Source organism: Bubalus kerabau, chromosome 1, assembly GCF_029407905.1.
Source record: "Bubalus kerabau isolate K-KA32 ecotype Philippines breed swamp buffalo chromosome 1, PCC_UOA_SB_1v2, whole genome shotgun sequence".
In the NCBI taxonomy this organism is placed as follows: Eukaryota; Metazoa; Chordata; class Mammalia; order Artiodactyla; family Bovidae; genus Bubalus; species Bubalus kerabau.
In genome coordinates, this window is record NC_073624.1 from 167,090,732 (window position 1) to 167,104,259 (window position 13,528).

At 39.0% G+C, this 13,528-nt stretch overlaps 1 protein-coding gene across 5 annotated transcripts in view; it reads right to left on the reverse strand.

Annotated features, from left to right (window-relative positions):
* Positions 1–13,528, reverse strand: part of PARG (poly(ADP-ribose) glycohydrolase) — a 113,077-nt gene that overhangs the window by 59,109 nt on the left and 40,440 nt on the right. For all 5 annotated transcript variants that reach the window (XM_055538555.1, XM_055538548.1, XM_055538538.1 and 2 more), the window contains 2 exons: positions 9,220–9,312; positions 4,122–4,279 (listed from right to left, as the gene is read on the reverse strand). In XM_055538555.1, the coding sequence (XP_055394530.1) occupies positions 4,122–4,279; positions 9,220–9,312 (251 nt within the window). The remainder of the gene's footprint in view (positions 1–4,121; positions 4,280–9,219; positions 9,313–13,528) is intronic.

The window sequence follows — 13,528 nt, forward strand, 5'->3', positions numbered from 1 at the left end:
ACCGCAGACCTAACAGGAGGTAGAGTGCAGGCAGTGACGCGCGTGATGGGGACCGGCTGCAAATACAGACGAAGCTGCACTTGCTCACCTGCCTGCTGCTCACCTCCTTCTCTGCAGCCCGCTTTCTAACGGGCCATGCGCTGGAATCGGTCTGAGGCCCAGTGGGGCGGGGACGCCCGCTTTATACTACATAAGTACATACAGGCTATTATAGGAAGCCAGAGTAGAAGCGCATCTATCCTGGCAGGACAAGAACTATCAGAAACAGGCAGTGTCAGGTAAGGTTTCAAAGAGGAATGAAAGCCGTGTGAAGGACAGGAGGCCCAGAGATCAGACACTGGCCTGTCCCTCTCCTCGCGCCCTAAGGGCACTCAACACACTGGAGCGCACTGCGAGCGCTCGTTGGAACTAAATGACTACATACCATCCTCTCAAAACTAGCTAAACAGCAATTTGGGAAGTCAGGCTAAAAACATGCCCTTCACAAGTGGCATTTACACAATCAAAGAAGACAGGATATAAAACGAATACAATCGTATTGATATTTTAAAGAAACTCTCTTATTCAAATCTTTCATTATTTATTGTCTCACTCTTCCTTAGTACTGCTGTGAAAAAACTGTATGCAAAAACAGAGATTTTCATTGATATTTTAATGTTTGAAAGCATTACAAATATTGTCTAAGAATTATTACAGTATAATAAGTATTCCTGTATTCAAATGTTTTACTTTCATTTGCCAAAGAAATAAAGTAAAATACAATAAACATACCAAAGTGTGTTACTTTTAATAAAAATTTATATTAAGTACTAATAAGATAAATTTTAGAATTTTTCTCATCATAAGAGAGAGAAGCATTTGGGTAACTTTCTATGTCACTGCAAAGAATTGTGACCCCATTTCTCCACTGCCTTGTGGAGCGGTCAGAAACGCTGTCTATATAAAGCAAGTGGCATTGGAAACAATGACACTCAATGGGAATTCCCTGGTGGGTTCAGTGGTTAGTACTTGGTGCTTTCACTGGGTCTGACCCCTGGTTGGGGAACTAAGATCCCACAAGCTGTGCAGCTTGGCCAGAAAAAAGAAAAAAAACGAAAAAGAAGAAGAAGAAGAAACAGTGACATTCTAGTAACATTGAGTACACCTATAAACTAGATCTTAGTCTCTAAGCACCATTCTCCAATAAAAGGAGAACCAGGGTTCCTTGAGAAAATGATCGATTTTACAGTTGGGTAATAGAAAATATAAGATGAGCCTGGCACCTTATGAGGCCAGAAAGTAAAAAAAAAACACTTTAATAAGAAAAAAAAGGTTGGGGGCTTTTTAAAAGAACACAGATGCCAACCTGAAGGAGCCCTAATGGCCAAATGGAATAATATTAACTCACAGAATAAAATATATGTAAGTCCATTCTGATACTAAAATTGGGTAAGAAGGGATAGCTCATCTTTACAACAGAATTTCAATAAATGTAGAAGGAAGGAGAGAAATAAAAAAAATCACAATAGGCAAACACTGCAGTAATAACTGTTAGAGATAAGACCCACCGATGGATGCTAAAGATAGTGGGGAGAAGTACAATGCAAACATTTGCAGAGTGTCAACAAATCCTACCCCCCACCCCAAGATATTTATTAATCCCAAAGAAAGAGTCTGTAACTGTACAGTTGAGCGCAAGAGCCCAGCAGACACCGCCTTAGTGAGGTCACTGATCACCAGCAGTGAGACAGACCAACATCAAGAGCCCGCTGACGCGACGCACAGCAAAGGGCACAGCATCAGTTCTCCTGAGTTTCCGTCAAAAACGCAGTGACCTCGCTCCACGTGCGAAAACAATGTCAGTCAGACCCAGGTTGAAGAACACAGTACAAAATAACTGATGAGTTGTCTTTGAAAGTGTCAACATCATGAAAGAAAAGGGAAAACTGAAGAACAGGGTAGAGGAGACTTGGAAAACTACAGTACTTACCTGCCGGGAGTCCCAGACTCCCCAGGAGCTGCCTAAAGCACCGGGCAGTATGCAGCCCTGTGTGTACTGTAGTTTTTTCCTATACTCACACACCGAATGATAGTTTAATTTACAAATCAGGCACAGTTAGACATTAATGATAATAACTAATAAAAAGTGGAACAATTATAACAATATAGTAAGTTACGTGAATGTGGTCTCTTGCTTTCAAAACACCCTCTTGTGCATATTTAATGCCTTTTCCATCTTAAGTAAGCACTTATCAGGCAGAGCGGCCGTAACTTGTGACTCTAACAGCAAATGCGCATGGATTCCTTTTACCTTCACAAGCCCATGAAAGAAGTCTTTACAACTCTTCTTCGCCACATTCAGACTGCCATCATCACTACTCACGTGCTTGGGAGCCATTATTAATTAGAATAAGGGTTCCTCTAACACAGGCAACGCAATACCTCAAGAGTTGATCGATAACCAAGACAGTCTACCAAGTGACTAAGAGGTGGGATATCCTGGACAAGGGGATGATCCAAGTCCCAGACGGGAGGCAGTGGGATGGTACAAGATTCCAGCATGCTACTCGGAATGATGTGCAATTTAAAACTTAATGAATTTTTTATTTCTGGAATTTTCCATTTAATATTTCCAGACTGCAGCTGACTACAGGTAACTAAAACTATAGAAAGCAAGCCACAGATAAGAGGGGACTACTGTAAATGCCACGGGGGATAGTGGGAAGATTCTGGTACAGAAAAACAGCTGGAATTAAAACAAGGTCAGTTAACAGTATTATACCAATATTAATTTCCTGGCTTTGATAATTTTCCTATGGTTACATAATAACATTACAATAAAGGGAAGTTAGGTGAGTTATATACAGGAATTCTCAGTACTATTTCTGCAACATTTTTACATGTCTAAATTAATTTGAAATAAAGTTTTTAATGAGACAACATCAAAAAGGTAAACTAAAAGAAGTTGCATTACCATGCCAACGAACTTTGAACACAAATACAGAACAGCAAACAGAACTTTGTCAACGCTGAGCAAAGTCATGTAACTTTGCTCCATGACTGCATCTCCTCTGCTCCCTGTCCTTGCTGCCTCACCCCTCAGAGGCAGGAGATGAGGATATTACACATAGTCAACTGGGAAAGAGGAGCATATATTGTAACGATTTTCTGAAGGCCCACTCCTGACACTGGGGAAAAAATTCACATTCTACTCACAGACCCCATAAAGATAATTCTCATGTGAAAAACAGAGATTGGAGGGGTGGGGGAGGGGAAGGGTGTAGGAAGAAAAAAAATTATATTCATTTGCCAAGAAGATTTTACAATGTTTTTGTGTAAATTATGGAGAAGTGATAATTTGGGGAAACGGCTACAATCTGAAATTTTATCAATATCTTTACAATATACTACTTTAATAAAAATTTAAACATTATTTTGTCTTTCTTTTAAAAACATTACATTAATAAATTAATCACATCTGTAAAAAGTGAAAGTCAACTTTAACTCACACTTTACAGAGTCTTCCCTGGTAGCTCAGACAGTAAAGAATCTGCCTGCAATGCAGGAGACCTGGATTTGATCCCTGGGTTGGGAAGATCCCCTGGAGAAGGGAACAGCTACCCACTCCAGTATTTTGGCCTGGAGAATCCCATGGACAGAGCAGCCTGGCAGGCTACAGTCCATCGGGTCACAAACAGTTGGACACAATTGAGCGACTTTTACTTCACTTCACTTTCACTTTACAGAAAGGAAGATTCATGGTGCAGCCTTAAATTATTTCAGCATACAAGAAATATAATGTACAACAAACGCTCAGTGAATAAATAATCACATCAAACAGGCATGAAGAATCCAGGGCCCTTAGAGGGGAAGGACAACCTGACAGGGTAGAAAGAACAAGGGCCTTGGAGTAAGACAGACCCGACATCAAACTTTATCTCCGTCACTTTCTGGCTCCTGGACCCTAAGCACGTTTTGTAACGATGAATTTTAATCATCTTACTTGCAAAGTGCCAAAAGTATCACTTAACGCATCGTACTATAAAGATTAAGTTATGTAATTGTACATAAAATGTCTGGCAAATCACTCCATGCCAACCTTTTGTATTTTACTGTTAAAAACGTGTTCTCTGAAAACATACCGATTGAAGTTAATATCTGGATAACTGGAATACTCTGATTTCATCTTAGCGTTGCGCCGTGGAAACGTGCAGAAGAAAGCATTAGCTAAAAGACTGGCAATCTGTTCCTGTGACATTGTGATGGAATGATTCATCTTCTGTTTCAGGAGCGGTATTGGCTGATAGAGGAAACAAGAAATACAGACAAGAAGAGCAATAATTAGTTTAGCAATTTCAAAAGCAGAGGCACCAAATTGCATTTGCTAAATTAAGGTAGAAATAATTTCAGGACACTCCTGAATCCCTAAATCAGCAATACTGTTGAAGTCAAGGGCAGTTCATTAAGGATGATTGGGAAAATGTACTTGTTTGACAAAGTGCAGATTTCTAATCAATAATAACGACAGTGAAGAGAACACAAACGTTACTTGTATTAGTGACAAACAAGATTCCTTTAGCAAGTAAGAAGTAAAAACACATTACCTTGTAATGAAAAATTAAAACAAAGGATGGAAGAGAAAAATGTAATGTTGAGGTTGGCTATTATTGCATATGCTAAATTTTGTTCTCATTTAAAGATTATTGGACAGACTGATTTTTCTATTTCAGTCCAAAATAAAACGATCTATGGGAAATAAATCAATAAATAAGTACTTTCCTTCTAATTCTGAATCACACTTCACATTGACAATTTAAAAGACCCAAACCTAATTTTATTAAAGCAATTAATGGAAAATGCATATACAGACTTATTTACATATAACTTGCAACAACATAGGCATTTCCTACATAACCAAGTTAAGGAAGATGCAGGACATTTTTCCCTCAAGTTTTTTATGTCTGATATGTCTTCAAGTTGTACCAAATCCAAGTTAACTTACCTTCTATTTTTAGCATATTCTACATGAGTATTGTGTTCAGTGGGTTTTATTTTAAATGTTTAAACTGTAAGGTTTTAAAGACATGCTGGGAAAGCCAATTTACATATCAGCTGTTAAATTTCAAAATGCTCCAATATGATATTTAGAGGTGCTTTTCCTTCTCCCTTCAATAAGACCCAGAAAGAATCTTGGATATCTGCATTAATCTCAAAACAACAGGCAGAGAATTGTCCTGATCATATTACAGGAATCAACATTAATATGTACATTATTTTGAATGCTAATATGATAACTCATTAACAACATACACAATTTAACTTGCCAAAGATATATTTGGATAACAAACTGAAATGTTAACTTTTACAGCAGAGGTTTACTCTGTAGTCGAGGACGGAGGACAAGACTAAAATGTGCTCCCCGTTAGTACACTAACGGAAGGACAACAGTTGTAAGCCAGGAAAGAAGACGGCAGCCATGAATCGGATTTGGGTTCCAGCACCTGAGTTGTTATACATTACAAACTTGGGTGCTCTTGAATACATATCCCATTAAATACACCTTCTCTCTAAAGCATGAAGGAAGGAGCAGAGGAGAAAGTGATCCCTATCAACAGGCTGTGCTGTGCTGAGTCACTCAGTTGTGTCAGACTCTCTGTGACCCCATGGACTGTAGCCCACAAGGCTCCTCTGTCCATGGGGATTCTCCAGGCAAGAATACTGGAGTGGGTTGCCATGCCCTCCTCCAGAGGATCTTCCCAACCCAGGGATCAAACCCAGGTCTCCTGCATTGCAGGCGGATTCTTTACCATCTGAGCCACCAGGGAAGCCCAAGAATACTGGAGTGGGTAGCCTATCCCTTCTTCAGGGGATCTTCCCAACCCAGGGATTGAACCAGGGTCTCCTCCATTGCAGGTGGATTCTTTACCAGCTGAGCTACCAGGGAAGCCCCCAAAACAGAGTATATTCTGTCAATTATGAACTACAGTGAATTAAAGAAGCATTTAGTTAGGCACTATGGAGAAGGAAATGGCAACCCACTCCAGTATTCTTGCTTGGATAATCCCATGGACAGAGGAGCCTGGCAGGCTACAATACATAGGTCGCAAGAGTCGGACATGACTTAGCGCTATCTTTCTTTATGTTAGACCTTGGGAGACAAAGATGATCTCCCTTCGGGAAGAATATAATGTAGGGAAGGAGATATATAAAGACATAAATTACACAATAATGTGCTAAGGATGATTTGAATGATACAGGAATGATTAACTTTGGCTGGGAGAGGTAGGAAAGTCTTCACAAGGTGCAGACTCCAAGAGGTAGTGAGAAATTTTATGACCTAGGGGAAAAACCAAGGAGAAAAAGAGAAAAGAACGAACATGAAATATAAGCAAGCAAATAACTTCCAATATAAACAAGAAGAGCTGTAAAATGAACTAATGAGGTGAAATTATTGCTATGTAAAATTGGAAATGTCACAGTATAATGCTAACAAATACGGCACACTGAAAAACACTCAGCATGTGGAATCAGGTATTTGGACACGGCTTTTGGTTACCCCAAAGACTATGTTTGTGTTTTCTGGGGTGTTCCAATGACAGATTGCAATGTGTGGGACCATCCTACACCTTCAGGAACTGCTCCACCCAAACTGTCCCTAGGGCTCCTATGGATCACCAGTGTTAGCAGAAACCTGGCTAGCATCCGTGCAGCCAAGGGGCTGGCCCTAGAAATGAAAGACAGAGGCAAACTCAAGCTACTGTTGCGAGAAATACAGGAGGACAATTAAGAACAATAAACCAACAATCTCTTATAACTATCTGAAAATGCAGTCTACAAATTCTCTGATCATCCCCCTCCTTGAGAGGCAGAGTATGAGCTAGATGTAGTGACAAAATTCTAATAAAGAGGATAAAATAAAGTGACAGTGTGTGCCTTCAGATACAAGGTCCAAAAAGGCACTGATCCTTCCTCTCTCTCTCTCTTTTTGGCAGCTTTTTCTGGGAAAGTTAGCAACCATGTCATGAGGACACCCAATCAACCTCGAGTCCCATGGCAAGGAAATGAGGCCTTCTGCCAGCAGCCATGTGTTGGGGGCCGGCGTGAGGCACTCCGCCCATGGCAAAGGTCATGAGGAAGGAGGCTTGACATACGCAAAGGCGGGATCGAGCCTCAGGAGTCCCCCTGGAAATCCTCGAGCATCTACCCCCATAACCAGAGCCTGCCTACCTTACTACTTTGTGCTCTCACCTACGCCTCTGACTTTACGGGGGGCTGTCCCCCACCACCTCTTTCGGAGAAAGAGTTAACTTAGAGCTCCAGTTAATAATAATTCCTGGGCGTGATAGGAGTGTTTTAACCTACAAACTCCTCTGAAGGTTCTCTAGCCTGCCTGACAGGCTTGTCCGGCCACATGTGATTGCTCACAGCCTCCCAACCGTGAGAGGCACGAGATGCTTTAAACCTTCTAAAAACAGGTTCTTTAGAAAAGTTAGAAAATTATTAGTATAAGTGTAATGGGCTGATTAGAAATCGTATTGGTGAAGGGTTTTTCATTTGTTGAGCCAATGTTTGTTGCTAAGTCTCCATATCCCCTGCCCTTACACACATTAATGAATATATAGAAGAAATAAGTATTAACCTTTGATATAAATCACGTTAGACCTTAGGCTAAGTAAATTCTTTCCTTAACTAAAACCCACTACACCCTCACCCTATAGGAATGTAACTTTATTTGGGTGGCGTCTGTTTTAAGAATAATCACCCCTGGAGAAATAAGTGTCCTGGTTGATTGACCGCTGTCACAAGGAGAGGGTCGTAAATTGTCAGCAGGCCCCCTGGCCAGAAGATGATGTAACACCCCTAAGACCTCTGCATACATTTGTATGAAGCACCTGACTTTGATAAAAGTCAGGACTGCTGACCCTGCGTGACTTTTGCATAACATCTCAGTGTATAAAAGTAGACCATGGAAAATAAAGAATTGGGATCAGTTCCTCGAAAGACTGGTCTCCCCATGTCTCTCTCTCTCTCACTCTGGTTGAGTCTCCATCTGGAGCGCGGAACCCACCATGCTTACTAATTATGCCTGGGCTTCTAAGATCCGACCGGGGAGGCCTCAGTGTCTCCTCTCCTTCGGGAGAACGGAAGGACGCCTGCGGCCTACGTAAGTGGTGCAAGCTTCTTGTCTTGAAGTTTTATTGGTCCCCCGCGTAAACCAAGCTACTCAGCCTCTTTTCTCCACTGAATTTTCCTACTGAGCTATCCTTATTCTATTCCTTAATTAACGTTTAATTAAGCAGTTGTTTCCTGACCCTCGCCTATGCCGTCTCTCCTTCGAATACCCTGGATCAGCTGGGGCTGGACCCCGGCAGCCATGCGAGTGAGCCCGCTGAGAAGTGGCTCCTCGGGCCCAGGCCTTGGGATGGCTGCAGTGCTGGCCGTGACCGTGACCGCAGCCAGGAGCGAGCCCACGTTAGGACCCGTCAGTCAAGCTGCTCCACATTCCCAACAGAATTTGAGATAATAACATTTTCTTGCTTTAAACCACTAAATTTTGAGGTAGTTTGTTATGTAGCAATAAATAAAACCAAACAACTCAGATTCTTTCATTTTAAAAGTTAAGACTGTATCATGGTTAACGGGAACAGTTTCAGTTTACCAGGCGAAAAATTGGGGAGATGGACGATGGTGAGAGTTGCATAACAATGTGAATGTCCTTAGTGCCACTGAACTGTACAGTTAAATATGGTTAAAACAGCATGCTTTATGTTATGTGACTTCTATCACAATAAAAAAAACATTTAAAAAACACATACATAAAAAAGGAAAAAAAAGAATGTACGGTGAATTCATTTGCTTTACAGTGGGGGAAAGAAGAGGAAGGAGTAGGTATTAAACCATTCTGCAGATAAAATGTTCTAAATCGACTAGTGTGTTCTGAAATACTGCCTATCCTTTTCTGAAAGTTAAAGACTGTTTTAAAGACAGAAACAGAAGTGTGAGTAAGCAAACATCAACACTGTGAACGGAAGCTCAGAAATTGACTGCTGCATTTTTAATGTCCTCTCGCAGCGTTCCCTATAACCTCTAACCTTTTCCTTAGTAGAGCAAAATCATCAGACTCTGGCAAAAACTGTTTCCATCTCTCTCTTCTCTCTTTGACCTTCATAATTCAAGTTTAAACAAGATTCAATTGTGAGTCTCAAGAAAACTACTGAGGAAGAAGTCATTTCCACCAACCTGGGTACAAATATTTGGCAGACAGAGTGCAATTTTCACCATATCGGGCAAGATGGACTGATATAAGTGTTGAGCTTCTGCTTCTTCTAGTACCTGAAAACCAATAAAATATGTTACCAGTGAATAATAACCAATGAACAAATACCTGTTCTTAAAATTAAACTACATATCTGCTTTTCAGAGGATCCCATAAAAAGGCATATTATCATCATGGAATACACACAAAAGTATAACAACAGGTACAGTAAGGAACTTATAAATTCATTTCCAAATGTATGTAATTCACCTTAATGTCCTCTGAAAAGGAATGAAGCATCCCACATATGAAATCTCTCTCATATTACATTCACAACTAAATAAAATATTTGCAAATGAAAAGCAGTACATTCTGCCCTTGGTTACATCAACTAAAAACTATTAGCCCACCAAGAACTCTTCAGAAGCCCTCAAGCTTCTATAGCCTATAATTTAAATAACTCACCATAAAAGCCGCACATTGTTTCAGAGCAACTTTTATGTGTCAAATCTGATCTACTGAATAGTAAACAAAAAGTTCCAGGTGACTTAGAATTTTCCTTTCACAGGGACCTTTAGGAATTTAAAACCACAATTTCCATATCATAATTTGAAGTACAAGAAAAATGATATTTATGACCCATTTTTGTCTTATAATTTCCCATCTCTTCAATGCTTTAGAAATTACTTTTGCCTATTTAATCCAATTTCTCTCAAAACATCAGAGTAATTCTTTCAAAATAGTGAAAATGAAAACCCTCTTAATTTAGATATTCTATATATAGTCAGGATTAAACCATGTGTCTATCTGAAATCACATCTGAACTAGATAGATGAGGTCTCAGTTATAATCCAGTCTGATCCTGTCATTATTAAAGAGAAAAGAAAACTGAGGCCAAGGAGGTTACCCTCATTACCCTAGACTGAATATGTGAATTAGCAACTAAATCAGAACTAGAACCCAAGTGTTCTAGCCTATACGCCATGGCTCTCCCCCACTTCTCTATGTTACCATGTTTGCGACTGATGAGGATATAGACTCTTTAAAAATATCTGAAGATTCCCCTAGCTATGAGGAGCTAAACTGAAATAAATATGCATTTGTCTACCTACAGCTACACACTGTATGTGTGTAAACAGAAAAAGTAGCAAAGATAATTTACATTCACCTTGGTTTTACAAGGAAGTTTTACTATTGAGAATTTTCTTTATACCAAAGCTTTAAAACTCAAACCTATGTGCAACTCCTTCTTTAAATTAGGATAATGGGGAAACTGATACTCAAAATGAACAGAAAGATATTTATAATTCAGAAGGTGTAGGATTCAATTAATCACAGGTATATTAAAAAAACTAAGCAAGTTAAGAACACAAGACAATTATTAATTCTGGCTAAAACACAAAGTTGTACAAGAGTAGAAAAGGAATCATATCTCAGATATGAATAGTTTTTACCATCATACTAAAAAACCAGAATACTGATCTAATTGAAATGAATATTTTACATATAGTGGAAAAGTGGGAAACAGAAATAAGGCTGTGTTAGAGGTGACATGGTTAAATAACAACAGATAAATCCAACAGATCTCTAACAGGAAGTAAACACACTAAAAAGCATAAAATAAAGGCTAAAGAGGATTCAAAGCCTCTTCATGATAAGCCTCTTTAATGCCAATAAAGGGCTTCCCAGATGGCTCAGTGGCTAAAGAATCCACCTGCAATGCAGGAGACAAGGGTTCCATTCCTGGATCAGGAAGATGCCCTGGAGAAGGGCATGGCAACCCATTCCAGTATTCTTGCCTGGGAAATCCCATGGACAGAGGAGCCTGGCAGGCCACAGTCCACAGGGTGGCAAAGAGTTGGACACGACTGAAATGACTGAGCACAAACAATGCCAATAAAAAGGAAAATTAAATTTTAAAAAGTCATACAGTAGGAAGCATTCTACTATTTTAGAATTTAAACGTAAGCATTAAAGATACCTGCTTTCCTGTACCCGACGATGCATAAAATATATTAATGCATTTAAGAGATTCAAATTCTTCTTATTCATAATTTATCTCTTTGCTTTTTAAAACATTTTGAAATAATTAGAGATTCACAGAAAGTTGTAAAAATAACACAGAGAGATCCAGTTTATTCTTCACCCAGTTTCCCTTAACGGCTACATTTTGGATTAACTATAACACAATATAAAGCCAGGAAGTTAATACTGGTACAGTATGTGTCTAGTGTTCCACGCTATTTTAGCACACGCACATCTGCTTAACCACTATCAACATCAAGTGAAGAAGTGTCCCACTACAGCAGACGTCTCCCTTGTGCTACTGATTTACAGTCACACCCTCCGTCTACCATCCCTACACCCTGGGAAGCATCACCCTGCTTTCCATCTCTGTAACTCTGTTGTTATACAAAGGGGATCATATGTATGTGTTCTTCAAAGACTGACTTTTCTATTCACCCAGTTTAACATTCTTGAGATCTCTTCAAGTTCATGCATGTACCAGGAGTTAATTCCTGCTGCTGAGCAGTGTTACCGAGTATGAATATACCACCATTTGTTTAACCACTTTACCTACTGAGGGGCATTTTGGTGGTTTTCAGGTTTTGGCTATTACAAACAAAACTGCCTTTTACTTTCAACCTGCCTACACTGTTATGTCTGGAATAATTTCTTGTAAGCAGCATATAGTGTGTCATTTTTTTAATCCACTCTGTAAATCTCTGTCTTTTAATGGGTGAACTCGCGATCATTTGCATTTAATCACTGATATGTTAGCACTTATTAATTTTTAATTTTCTTTTTATTTTACCTGCTTCTTTTCCTTTATTCCTATGGGTTACCCGAATATATTTTAGAATTCCATTTTTATTTATCTAAAATGTATTTGAGCACATCGCTTTGAACAGATTTTTTTTAACTTGCTGCTCTAGGTTATATACGATTTATCACTACTCATTTTGGTGTCAACACTTCACATGCTGCAGTACAGAAATATTACCTTCAAGGCCCTTTATCTGGCCCCATTATAACGTTAATATTTTTTTACATACACTGAGAGCCACATTTGATAGTGTTAAAATTTCTGAAAACAGCAAAACAGAAAATGTCAAACACTATTTAGAAAACTCAAGAAGGCAAGGCTACTATATTTACTATATTTTTACTCTTTCTACTATTCTATCTTCTTTCTTGATATAACAAGATTCCATCTTGTATCATTTCCTTTCTCTTTCAAGAAATTCCTTTACACATTCTTTTAGGACAGATCTATTAATGACAAATTATCTTCCTCTCTTTCATCTTAGAATATCACTGTTTGTTCTTTAGTCCTGAAGCATATTTTCAATGGATATACACTTCTCTGCTGACAGTTCGTTTCTCTTACTCCTTCAAAAATATTGTGTCATTTCTCTCTGGCCTCCATGTTATCTGATGAGAAATTCACTGTCATTCACAGTTTTTGCCCTACAGGCAATGTGCCATTTCTTACTGAACGCTTTCAAAATTCTTTTCTTTGCCTTTAGTTGGAATAAGTTTGACTATGATATATCTTGGCATGGATTTCTTTGGGTTTCATGTAAGAGGTTTGCTCAGCTTCTTGATGTCTTTTATTAAATTGGGGAAATTTTCAGCTATTACTTCTAGTTTTCAGTTGCTATTTTTCATTATTGTTATTTTTTCAGCCCTGTCGCTTTTTTCTTCTCCCTTTCAGTACTAAAAAGGCATGACAGTTAGATCTTTTTAAACAGTTTCAAAGATCCTTAAACTGCTTTTTCAGTCTATTTTTTTTATGTTGTTTAGACTGAGTAATTCGTTTGCTCTTTTTCAAGTTCTCCTATTCCTTCCTCAGTCATCTCCATTCTCCACTGAGCCCGTTCCACTGCATTTGTTTAAAAAAAAAATCAGGTATTATTATTTTTCGGTTCTAAAATTTCCATTTGGTTCTTCTATATAGCTTCTATTTCTTTGCTAGGGCTGCTATTTTTTTGTTTCAAGCAGGTCTGTAATTGCTCACTGAAGGCTGCATTAAAGTCCTTGTTGGATGATTCCAGCATCTGCGTTGTCTCAGGGCTAGTGTCTGTTGATTGTCTTCACATTTTAGTTGAGGTTTTCCTGCTTCTTGGTGGAGTGATTTTTATGGAAACCTGGATATTTGGAGTATTGTTTTGAGACTTTGGATCTTTTCAAATCTGTTTTAGCAGGTCTTCTGTGACACAGGAAGGAGCAGCCAGCTCAGTACCGTCAGTCAGGAGTGAAAACTCTCCTGCCCTTGGTAATTCCCAGGGC